Consider the following 13413-nt stretch of genomic DNA (forward strand, 5'->3'; position numbering starts at 1 on the left):
AGTAACATATTTATTGTTTATGAGAATGCCAAATTATTAAGTTTATTTTCACATTATTCCAGCATTTAAAATGATCTGTTACTGTCTTTAACCACTTTAACTCTGGGTTCCCCATGTTGGGCACGCCACATCATTACAGGTGAAAATAGTCAAAAATGTCTAAAATAGCAGAAATAGCAAATCTACAAGCTGCTACTTTTGTTACTTAGCGGTACAAGTATACAGTATAGGGCTAAGTGGTTAAATATTTGCTCTTGCTTGCGTTCATCTGTAGGCTTATTACAAACCACTGTTAACAGGAGGCATTGCTTTTGTGATCGTGTCCCATGCTATTCTGCATGTAAAGAGTACAAGAGATACAGAAATATCTAACAAATGAACAAAAATAAGTCTTCATCAGGGACTTGTGTTAAGCCTGTTATTCATTGCAAACATTTATTACAATTTGTATGATGCGAACAACAGCAAGGCCCTCGCTTGTCGGAACAGCTCATTGTAGAGTCATGAGGGAATGATGCCTAATTTATGTTCTGCCGTATGACGGTGTCCCGTGCCGAAAATTGCCGATATACAAGCTTACAGCTTGTATACAGCTTCTATTATCTATTTACGGCGCAAGACACCATCGTACAATGAAGTATAAATAAGGCTTTAAGAGACACTATGGGACAGAAACAGAAAAAGTGTATTACACGCCATTCCATTGTTGATTTTTTCTTTTCTTTAAAAAAAAAAAAAAAACAGACAGTCAGCTTTCCAATTCCGTAACAATGTAAGTTTTGGCATTTGAATCCCTCAATGTACTCTCGGGTAATGGTCATTAAAAGTCAAAAAGAACAAGGCATGCATAATAGTTTTTTCAGTAATGCACATAGATCAAAGGGGAACCGCTTATAAAAAAATCCATGTACGGTGTTCATGTACATTTCACATATATATATGGTCCCTTTTCTTATAGGTTTCTTGGAACTAGCACAGCCCCGATACATGCCGTTGTGTGTGTGGGAGAGAAGGTCACATAAAACCGTTTGGTGCCTTGCTCACAGGCAGCTTTGGACTCAGTGAAACATTGGGGCCCCTGCAGTTTGGCATATTTCCAACCCATCAAGCAGCACTTGGCTCAATAAAATGTCATCTTTTAAAAACCGATTCACATGTGCCACCACCTCCTGCCAGTGTCTATATGGTCGAACAAGAGCAAAGGGACAACTGGTAAGGCCTTTTTCTTTTGTGCTGCTTAGTGGACGGAGTGTAATCCAAAATAAACAATAGCCCCTAATAATTCTAAAAAACAAAAGTTTCATCCTTTGAGGTAAGAGCTGTGCTACTTTCGTTGTAGCCAGGCAATCAGACCTATGCCATTGCCTACAGAATACTTGTGGTGACATCTAAATTCAATATATGGGCTAGAACAGTACAAATCTACACCCACTGCTTTGAAAACCAGTCCCGACACCATCCCAATAATGAAGGACCGACGTAAAGTCTTTCCATAGGTTCTGCAATGCTGTTATTTCTGAAATGTCCTAATTCTGTTTCCACCCAGTTTTAGCCCATACGTTGAATTTAGAGATGTCACCAGACTTATCAGCAGGTGGAGAACTCTAATCGTCCGACTACACAAGACTAGTGCTGTGCTGGTAAGCAAGGAAACAAAATGGTGCGTGGTTTGATGTGACTTTCTATCACAAAGACAGCGTATTGGACAGACATGTATTGGGACTAATGGTCCGACTCTGTTCCCGTTAAGGGACTATGTCCTCCGTTATCTACACTTGGTCACTAGACTCACCCTGTTAAAAGGTTTGCTTTTAGGGAACACATCTGTAAGATGGACTTCTAACATTGACAGCTACCAGATCAAAACATGCCAACCCACTTGTTTTCATTTCCTCACCGTGGTCTCCTACTGCATGTTATCAAGCTAGTTTTACATAATTTCATTCAGTTAAATATCTTCACCATCCCTCTCTGATTTCTTGAATTCCTCGTGTTTTGTGCTATCCAAACAATTTCAAACTCCAACAAGAGCCGAGAAAGTTATAGCCAACATAATTTTGCATTACAAATCTTCAGTTTTGGAGATGGTTTTCCTCACACCACTTTACTGCGCAATTAAAAAAGGAAAACAGATCAAAGAAGACTTCTTAGACCAATTCCAATTCTACAATGCCTGCCCACAAATAGAAAACTCCCACCCAAAATAAATCAGATTACCCTAAGTTCAGATTGATGTGACAAAAAGAACAAAACAAAATGGATCCATTTCCAATGCATTAATTAATTAATTCACAACTCCATTTTAATAAATGGTCCAAACAGCCCCACAGGATGTCTTAATAGATGGGAGCTGTATATAGGTGGCCGCACATGTTCTATGTTTATTCAATCCATGTAAAAAAGAAAAGAAAAGTAGAATATAAGAAGGGAGTAAGACAAAAAGAAAATGCCTTGATTAAATACTATGTCCACATTTCTTTCTGGTTAAAAAGAAAAAAAAACTATTGTGACATATGACTATTATGGCTCTCTTGCTGACCCAAAACATGTCAACGAAGACGGTGTTGGTGGGGTGGAGCTATATCAATAGTATCGTGTACAGTTAGAATGCGTTCATCACACTCAACAGATGGCAAAATGGTGAGGAGAAATGGCAAGGAGAAGGCAGAGAGAAAAAAAACAAAAACAGAATGGAAAACGATATAGAAAAGAAATCACAGCTGTGATTTTGCACACTGCAATCTGCTGGAGAAATCAATGCTATGTTATTCTCTTAGGAAAAGAATGACAGAGGAATGAAAGTGTGTGTGTACGTTTATATATGTATGTATGTATTGGTACATTTGTTTGTGTGTCTGACCAAATGTTCGACCAATAAAAGTCTATTGGGTTCAACGTTATATCGTTTGCTCTGATGGTGGAGGCAGACTTTTTCTAAACCAAACATGGGGCTGAGTATGGTGGTACTGGTGGCGGCAGCGGGCGTCTGGATGGTCGGTTTTAGCGCCCCCTGATGGTGGTGGCGGTGGTGGTGCTGGGCGGGTGGTTTTTAGTCGATGTACTGGGAGAGCCAGCGGAAGCCCTCTCCGTAGCCTTGCCTCTTCAACACGCTGCACATGAACACCTCCAGTGGTCTCGTGTTCAGCTCCTTCATGGGAATGTTGCCCTGATGATGATGATGAGGGAGGGAAGAAAACGTATCTTCAGATCTGTGGTTCTCAAACACAATTTTAAGGACCACCTGTTTGGTATACATTAGGCCACGGAACCCCCTTAACTGTGACAGAGTACAAATGGAACCAAATGGACACGTAAGGGTGAATTTGGTAACATTTGTACTGTCAGGGTTGCAAAGCTGTAAGGGTCCATTTGGTTCCCAACTATCAATCATTTTGCTGGGGACCCCCAGGAACATGCTTTGTTTCATTTTTCTCACACGTTAATGCACTGCTCCCAGGCTCTTTGAGTTGTGGCAATGACCTGAAATCACTTCATGTGTTTAAAGGAGTAGTTCACAAAAAAATAAAGACTTAATTTCTATCAATTACACACCGCATGAAGCCTTGAATTCATGGAGTTTTGTTTTTGTCGCATTCCTAGGCCAATAATTTGATGACCGGCGGAGTCAAAGAGTCTGCTACGGAGTCTCTTATTGACCAATGACCCAGTCATCAAATTATTGGCTTAAAAACCAAATGAGGTGTGTAATTGATAGAAAATACGTTTTTGTGGGTGAACTACTCCTTTAAGTAACTATCGATTATTCTATCGGTTACTTTTCCGATTTCTTTTAAAATTTAGAGTAGCCGATTATTTTTTACCCCCTTTTTCTCCCCAATTTAGTTGTTATGCCAATTGATTCCTCCCCACGTACATTTCTGTGTCGTCACTGCGGTTATATCCTACTGGCTCACCTGCCAGTGAGGAACCCCCACCGGGAGGACGTAAAGCCTTCGTCCTACTCCTCCCGCCCAACATTCCCTGCTGACAGGTGCCGCCCCCCAGCCCATAGGAGTATGTGCAGTGACAATTATCACTCTCCTCGCCCGGCTTCCCTCCCCCGAACACGAACACGGGCCAAGTGTGTGTGTAGATGCATGTCAAAGCCGGTTGCAACACTGGATTTGAACCCACAACCTCTGTGGTGGTGGGCAGGGACTTTACCTCTCCGATTAATCAAATAGTTGGGAAGCGTGTTTTATAATTTTTTATATATAGACTAATGAAATTATAATAGATTTTTTTAATTGACTAGCCCCATTTAATACTTCGGCTTACAACAGTCTTGCACAAAACTGGCAAAAATAGCCACAGTGAACGTGTATTTTAACAATTTGCAAAAGATTTGAAGGAAAACAAGTGAATTTTCAATTTCCCCCCCAAAATTGATTGTTATTGATAGTTTTTTAACAACTGATTAATTCGATTAACTGTTACACGCCTAATGTGCTTTTTCGGGAGCTGCGCTGTGTTGTCATCTCCTTACCTTGCCTGTCGTCTGTCCATACAATCCAAAGATCTCTCTCAGCCTCTCCTCGCTGACGGCTTCTGGTCTGTCGATCTTGTTGCCCAGGATCAGTATAGGCACGTTTCCAATGGTCTCATCCGTCATTAGTGCCTGGTAGAGGGAGGTTAAACAAATTGTTATTGCCTGCCCTAGTAACCATCATGGCTGGAAGCAACGGTATTATAGATAACTAAAACAAAATAATGAAAACTAGATGTGAATATTAACTGAAATAAAAATACAAAAAAACATTGTGTTAGCTAAATAAATAAAACAGATGTAGCTGTTCTTTGTCAATTTATTTCATGCAAAAGTCTAGTATTTTGGCTAGCTGTGAAAGCTACATTATCTTCCTTTTTGTGGTTGCTCTGAATACCTTAAATTGTATGTTTTTTTTATTGGACAAAAGAAAATTCTGACCTTTTTGAATTTTACCCTGACCATTAACCCATATTACAATGAGAAACTAAAACTAATGAAAACTAAACTAAATTACAAACCCACTTTAAACCTAATAAATGAAAGATAAAACTAACAACCTTGGCAGGAAGTGCCATAAATGCATTATTACCCAAACCTACCCAAACTTATCCTTAAATAAAGAACTATTATCATAAAACTTCAAGTGCTTATGTTTAGCACTGTTTCTGACTCAGATGTCCTTACAGGTGGGTGACAGTGTTCTTATTAAACTCTGGTCAGATGCTTACATCGAGTTCTGTTTTGGACTCTTGCAATCTGGGGTGGTCTGCACAATCCACAAGGAAGACAATGCCATTGATGGCAGGGAGGTAGTTTTTCCACACTCTGCGGGCTGGGTGAACACACAAAATCAAAATTCAACAACAGAGCAGGTGTATGGTGGTGTCACAAACATTCTCATACTCTCCTAAAAGGGCACAGGTGCCTCTATACTATGCATAATGTATTAGAGCCCGACCAATACATTTTTTTTGGTTACAAGTTAAATCTTCAACAATAGAAACTTGGTACATTGCAGACAATCATGGGGGGAAAAAACTATGACATTCCGTCTTCATGTGAAAAAGATATATATATATTTTTTTATATATATATATATATACACCGGTATATATATATTTTTAATATATATATACATTTCCATACATTTTTAATGAATAAAATTAATTTCATTGAGAAGGCAAACAATTTGACCAATGCGCATGTCGAGTTTCAGGTCTTTAATGAAATCTTTTTCAAATTGATCTGAAAATTTGGGTCAAAACATTAGTAATCAGTGGGTTAGATCAATCCAAAATTGGGAGTGGCATATGACTCAAACATCTGGCATCAGTCGAGCTCTAATACTATGGAGACAGCACTTCAGTAATACCATCAACACCACTTTTAAAAGCAAAAACTCTCTACAGATATGACTATATGAGATGTTCAGAATTCAAGCACATTACTGCAAAAATACCAAACAAAAATAAGTAACCTGGAATTGTAGTTTAATTTATTAGTTCAGGTTATGTTATATTATTTCAGCAAGAAATGGCCCTGAAGCTTATCGACCATCTGTGTGATAAGTATGCAAATGCATAGATACAAGTGTCAACACATCCCCATTCTTTCATCCTATTCAATTCAAGCATACACATTCTTAATCATTGGATGAGATAATTAAGCAGCTTGCAGAGCCAAAAGCACTTTTTTTAAAAGCACTTTCAACCTGCCGTCCCTATTTTAGGCATGTCATTGAAAGTTTTCAAACGTTTTCAGAAATAGCAAAAATAGCTGATCTACAATGTGTTGCGATGCGAGCCTGTGATTTGTGACACCACTCCACAAGTTAAGTATAAAATATGGCTTAGGTGGTTAAAACACCATTTGCCAACTAAATGCATATAATCACATAGGCACACGCAGACGGTCACGCACCTTGTGCATGGCCTCCAAGGTCGAATGTAGTGAAGGTCATGCCGGCGATCGTCAGCTCTTCCGAGGCTGGTAGCAAAAGAAGTGAAGTTACATCAAACACAAATATTCAACAGTACAGGGGTGGATCATATCAGCAAAGAATTTGGTCATGTGCAATCTTGTCTCTTATCTGGTATCAAGTTTGAGGGAAAGCATGAGTAAACTGAATCCAAATAAATTGTCTTTTCATCTCAACTAAAGTCACTTGTTGGTGATCATTAAACCATTGGAGAAAAAAGTATCTATGATTAAATGGCACAAATCCGAAGTGTCGTGTTGGTATGGATGGCTTTCAACAGTGCGATTGAGTGTGAACATGGTGTGGCACAGGCATAAATTAAGAGCCAACTCACTGGGATGTAAAGTTGGCACATGTTGTCCCAATCTGTCATCTTTGAGCATGTGCAGTAGCGTCGTCTTGCCAGCATTGTCCAGTCCAAGAAATACTAACTTGCCCGATTTCTTGTACAGTCCTGAAAAAGAACATCCAAGTAACATGTCAGAAATGTAGCAAAATATCAACCTGGAGACAACAACCCAACTTTGCCTGTGTAAACGGAATTAGACTATGGAAGCCTAAAAATGTAAGTAATGGCAGTCGTAGGTATTGCTTTTTGTTTGTTTTTGTATTGCCTCCATATCTTTTTGAAACTTTGCTCCCCGTCTCTTAAAAATTTGTCCAACATGTTTCTGCTGCAGGTTTCAGTGCCAAAAATGTCTCACCTTAGATACTTCATAATAATATAGTACATTAAACATCAAGGCTACACTATATTGGAATCTAAATTAAAGCGCACTGATCTGTTATACTGTATCCGTTCACTACCAAGTGGTCATACTCATGCTGTGATGCCACACCTCTGGTGACGTAAAACATAACACACAACATACTGTATATTCAGCATCCAATAAGATCTCCTATGTGTGTTTCTGTAGGACGGGGTTATGAAAGAGATTTGTATGGGGGGGGGTTTCCTATCAGTCAGCATAACGTTCCAGCTGTGGCTGTCGAGACGCTTCATACTTCATAGATACTAAGTACGTCATGGTTGCTCATCGGAGCACGGTGACAGAGCTACCCGTCTGACAGGATGAGCAGGATCGACTGCTCTGCAGCGCCTCCACATGCCCTGACACATGCTCTGACACTCAAAGTAGAGCAGTGGACTCTAGGGGTGAGGGAGTGGAGCTGCTTGACACCACCACAACACCGCCCAATTTTGCTCCACCCAGCTCATACTACAAGAGCTTTCAAATCTTAACCACTTAATATGGATGAGCGGAGTCCCTCAGGGTTTTTATTGTGGGGAAAGCTTTCGCTGAAAATAGCCGATCGACAAGCTCACAACAACGCGACGCGAGCTTGACGATCTGCTATTTTCAGTGAAAGCTTTCCCCACAATATGTGTGCTGGGGTTTAAGTGGTTAAACGATTTGGAAATCTGGTTGCATCACACACTACGGGAAAATCTTATCAGATTATCTTCTGTATAATGTTAAACCGGCACACTGCTTATTTTAAAATAATGGTGCATCTCACACTACAGGATTGTACAAGATTATCGGGCCCAGGCGAGCAACGAAGCACCTCACGTGATCTTATCTCACGAGATCAAATTGTGTAAGCAGATTGTAAATAACGGAGCCGGTTAAACGTGCGTGGTAATGGTCAAATTGTTGCGATGTATCTGTCATGTTCTTGCCAAAAAAACACACCGATAAGCCTCAGCTGTCCAACACACCACAGATTGTTTTGACTGGTCATCATGTCAACGATCCTCTCATATACTTCACGTCTGTCTCCTTGTAGTCTCTATCGCTCGCCACTTCTGCCATCCCACTCGGACAGTAATGATGTTATCATCCAGAACAAATATCAAACCTATTTGAAAATTATCAGATGGTCTGTGAGCAAATCGGGTGGCTTAAGATTGGGTCTTTGAACCTCTCAAACTACTACAGGATAATCTTGCCAGATAATCGCTCATGATCAGGCTCCAACCGTTCCTGACCCAATATCCTGTAGCGTGAGCTGGGCTTTAGCCCGTCACAGACAAATGTAACCAGCCAGGGTGCTGTGGAAATCGTGATTTGCTGCCATATTTGTCAGAGGCTTTTTTTTTTAAATACATCATGTGTGTTATTTGGTGGGCAGTCCATCCTTAGTGCCATGCACTACTACTCAGCTCACACTTTTTCTGTGGGTGGCCCAACGGAAGGCCAAACCTCAACCCTTGGTAGTCTTTACTATGTCAATGATCTCCAAAGAACGATTTATAGCTATGCTGGCTAGTTTACAATCATATAGTCAGTGCCCCCTGTATGTAATATAGTTCTTATCACTGCCAGCCCTGACTGTTTAGTCTGGGGAAGGGGTAGAGAACCACATCTGGCGAGGGCCAGCTGCTTCTTTTCACGTAAAAAAAGTTTCAATGGGAGGGCATAACGTGTGCAGAGGAACACGCCATCCCTCCCAGTTCTGCTCCCTGTTGAACAGGTTCATCGACCAACCTGTATAGGACCACCTCCTCAGCCGGCTTACGACCCGCAAACATGGCTAATTGTGTTTGTTAGAGCAGTGGTTCTCAAAGCAGTGCTTTCTTTAACCACTGTAAATAACCGATCTACAAGCTCACAACGCGTCGCGACACTAAATCGACTAACCACAATACTTTTAATACTTTGTTGTACAATGGTGTTGCGCAAAAATACACAAGATAGCCGATCAACAAGCTCGCATCGAGACGTGTTGTGAGCTTGTAGATCAATTATTTCCTGTATTTTGATTAATATTTGTAACCAATTAAAGAACTTAGTCCGATTTACTGTTGCACCTCTACTAAAATGGCAGCTTTTCCATTTTCCTCCATGAAATCTGGCAGTGGTAATCAACCGTTAAGGAGGTGATATCTGTCCGTCTGTCTGTCTGTTTGTGTTTCAGATCAGTCGGACGTACGGTAAGCCAACACCTGCACAAACTCTACTTACTACCACAAAGGGACCGTCATGGGTCCCAAGGAACAAAGCGTACTATTGTGCATGATATGACCATACCACTGGCTCACCTTTTCGGTGTACACCTGGGAGACCAGTGGTTCTAACCATTTAAAGTAGCTCTTGTGTGATTATGAAAAGTTGTAATCAGGCAGGCATCAAGACCTCTAGAATTACCACTGTGGCTCTGTTGTTGCATAATAAAGTGACACCACTTTGGCTAAATATAGGGACTCTTGGCATTTGGATAGAAATACATTTTTGTCGGAGCATTGGGATGATTCTTTAATAAACACTCACCTAAAAACTGCAGAACGCTACTGAAACCACTATAAATCCAATCAAATATGAAGGACATATCCGGAGCTGTTGAATCCTGAAATAAAAAACAGGGAGAAACATAGGTAAGGCGGAAAATATGCATACTGTAGTACTGTACAAATATACAAACATAATGACAATAATATTATAATAATGAGGCTATCACACTTTTGAAGAGATGTGGTTTGATATGCAGCACTGGGCTCACTACCTTCGGTAAGTAAATGGGTTAACTTAAAATAAGACCAACTACCTGAAGAGAGGAAAACACTGAAAACAACTTGATAATTTGCCTAGAAATGTACTGTAAACTTGTGTTATCTTGTCTTATGCTCAGTCAAACCTGTTCTTCTGACAGTAAACTCAGTCACTGCATAATAGTTCTCTCTGCTTCAAAAGGCACAAATTGTTCGGTGGCAGTCGGTTACTAGCCAGCTGAATTTATCTACAAAGTCCCTCATGGACTGGAAAACAAAACGACAAGTTTCATTTTGTCATCAAAATGCAGATCACATAGGGACACAATCATAGCCCCAATCAGTGCTGGTCATCATGGACCTCATAAATATGCTTTGTCACCAGTTTGGTGGAGAAGAGATCTGCTCAGCCTATCTGGAAGACTGTAGCAACAGGTGATAAGAGAACTGACAGTTAGTGACTGTCTTTCTATGGCACATGATAATCTTGTTCCAGTAGGGATTCTTCGGACTGTAGAACAGGCAGTTCAGAGCAATGTGCACTGTTCACAAACTGTGACCGTTTTCTAATACCTGAAGTGTGTGTGTATGTGCAGACGTGGTGGTCTGTCTGTCTGCAAAATATAGCCAGGGCATTGAAAATGCAGAATGTTATCCGAGTCACATCTTCCTGTCTTGTAGTAAATGGACCCAACCAGCAGTTGCACTTCACTTGTAACACAACTTATAACTGACTTACAGCCCATTTCAAACATACAAATTCAATAATAGACTAGTGTCTGTCCAGATGCAACACTGCAATACACTGTTTTGGTGTTTTCATGTCACTGTCATGCTTATTCTTCCACTGTATGATCCGCATGTGATCAAATGTCTCAGGCAGAAGTACTGCCCTCTCTCTTACTAATAGAAATAGGGAATTACGAAAAAAGGCAACCGAAGCAGAAGCAACGTCCTGAGTCAGGTCAGTTGTCATTTTGACATACTAGACAGACACACACTAACCCTCTCACTTTCACCTTCTTCACCATCTACTTCTTCTGTGACAGCTAGGGTGGCATCGTAACATTTCAGGCTAGGGACGACCTGTGTGCCTGGTTGCATAACGTGCAAACAGTTCCAGGGCTAAAGTATACGGCAGCCAAAGGTCAAGAACTACACGTCAGCAGCGGCTACGCTCTGGTTCAACTTGTTGCCTTCCACGCTGTCTGCCCACTACAGCTGACTGAGTGCCGCTATGCTGTGGGCCAGCACCGGAGGCCGGGGTTCCCACACATGTGTTAGCTGTGGATGCCGAAGAGAGTTGACAAAAACAAAAGTACAACATTCATAGCCTACAATAACCCCACACACACACGTCACACACACACACACACACACACACACACACACACACAATGTCTGACCTCATAACATGCACTTTTATGGAGAAGATTGTCTACTCCAGTTTTTCCAAATATGATTGTCTGACAATGAAGACCTGAGACCAGGTTCAATAAAATGTCATGGTGTAAATTCCATCTTTCAAATCATTCACTGGTTTTGAACGGGTTAATTTGGTGTTTTAACAGTGATAACGTATTGATTACCCAATAAACTGAACTTGCTCCAAAAGGGCAGATAGATTAAAGACAGTCAAACGCTGATTAAGTTTAATAGCGACAGTAATTATGAAACTATACCAAACCTTTCTGCCAGCCAAATTAATCATCGTTCTCATAAGCATTTTTAGTGTCAAACTGAAACCCTCCACCCTCTGATCAACAAGATCAGAGGGTGGGATCCCAAACATTCACCTCGCTACGGTTTGTTTTCATTAACATAACGTTACAGTTACACTATTAGATTAAATCACAGCTGGCTGCCTCAGCACCCCCACCAGCAGCTTGATATGATAATAAGTCTTGCCATCTTGAAGTTGAGTTCAGGGATAACTCAATCATGTTTAACTATGCATAGTGTATGTATACTAACAACAACCGTTACACAGTGGTTAATCAACTTGTGTGTGAAATCACCAACTCAGTAGAACGATGCAAACGTAGTTATCTAACAAATAATCATTAATTTAGCGTTATAGGTTACTCATCACTGATTATGGTTTGACTGACATGGCTGTCAAACTAAGACTAGTCTTTTAGATCCAGCTAGGTTTGTCTTTAACCTAAAGCTACCAACACAATGCTCAGTATGATTATTCCACAGGATATACAAACCAGAAATATCTAATCTGGGGACAATGGCTGACTTGATCCCATGGGAGTATGGGACAGTTGTATTTACATAATACCAGAAGAAAACTAAAAAACATATGACAACATTATCTAAAGAAGACAGGGTGAGGCTGGCTAACCAGTTAGCCATCGTTAGCATGAAGCTAGCAGCTACGTGTCATTATGTTGTCCAGGGCAAGAAGAGAGACAGGCGACGTTGCATCAACAGGCTCCAGCAGCGATGCTAAGCTAACGCTAGCTGAATCCTTAAAACTTGTATTTACTCCCGTGATATACGACGGTGTCGCTTGCCGGAAAAGAACATACCTACAGGCTAACGGTGCGTCGCACGGACCTGTTCTTCCTGGCAAGCGACGGAGGATACGTTTTTGAAGCTTTTTCTGCTTTAGCCCTGCCGCTAGCCACGTTAGCTTAGCATCGTTAGCCGCTGCGTTTCCTAGCACACAGATGCCGATGTGTCTCAAACGCACTCTTTCCTTTCCCCTCTTCTCACTTCTTCTTTTCAAGGGGTGATGACGTGTCTGTCAAACTTACCCGTTGATTACGTCTGTATAGGTGAATTCAAATGGTGAGCTTTGTTCGTGTAAACCATGAAAAACGGGGTCCCTGGATGAAAAAGAGAGTCCGCAAACTGAGGTCTGCCGCTGCTGCTGCTGTGTGTGCCTCCTCGGTGTTTTGTTACTGACTGAGCCACGACACTGCAATGGCTGTGGTGTCGCTCCAACAGCCCTTCCTGTTGATGTTTCACACTCAGCTTTCCGGGCAGGGTTACCAAAAAACACCACATCACATGAAGAAATAAAACAATACAAAATATTTTATATATATATATATATATATATATATATATATATATATATATATATATATATATATATATATATATATATATATATATATATATATATATATATGTGTGTGTGTGTCTGTGTGTGTGTATATATATATATAACACAGTATTAATAACAATGTATATTTATTATATATTTATAAAGTATTTGTATCATATTTTACATATTGTATATAACATATTATTTTGTATTATGTTATACATATTATATATAATATAATATATGAATTATATCATATACACTAGTTTATGTTTTATTCCTGAAAGCAAGAAAGACCGACAAAAGAAGCTGTGTCAACAATGCTTTGTAATGTTTGTGATTTTTTTTGTAGTAAATATTACTCCTGTTTATGAATGTTTTTGTTTTTG

General features: G+C 40.2%; 1 protein-coding gene across 2 annotated transcripts; it reads right to left on the minus strand.

The window, feature by feature from the left end:
- sar1b (secretion associated, Ras related GTPase 1B) lies at positions 1-12887 on the minus strand. Of its 2 annotated transcripts, none has more exons than XM_080436494.1 (7): positions 12729-12887; positions 9743-9818; positions 6802-6921; positions 6410-6475; positions 5218-5321; positions 4487-4618; positions 1-3166 (listed from the first exon to the last, which is right to left on the minus strand). In XM_080436494.1, exons 2-7 carry the CDS (start codon positions 9798-9800, stop codon positions 3050-3052), a joined length of 597 nt encoding a protein of 198 aa, XP_080292620.1. In that variant the 5' UTR covers positions 9801-9818; positions 12729-12887; the 3' UTR covers positions 1-3049. The 2 variants fall into 2 exon arrangements, with proteins under 2 accessions (XP_080292620.1, XP_080292621.1); XM_080436495.1 differs by lacking the exon at positions 12729-12887 and adding an exon at positions 12501-12644.
- Between the last annotated feature and the right edge of the window lie 526 nt (positions 12888-13413).

Source organism: Gymnoscopelus braueri (genome assembly GCF_963280865.1).
Source record: "Gymnoscopelus braueri genome assembly, chromosome: 8".
NCBI classification, from domain to species: domain Eukaryota; kingdom Metazoa; phylum Chordata; class Actinopteri; order Myctophiformes; family Myctophidae; genus Gymnoscopelus; species Gymnoscopelus braueri.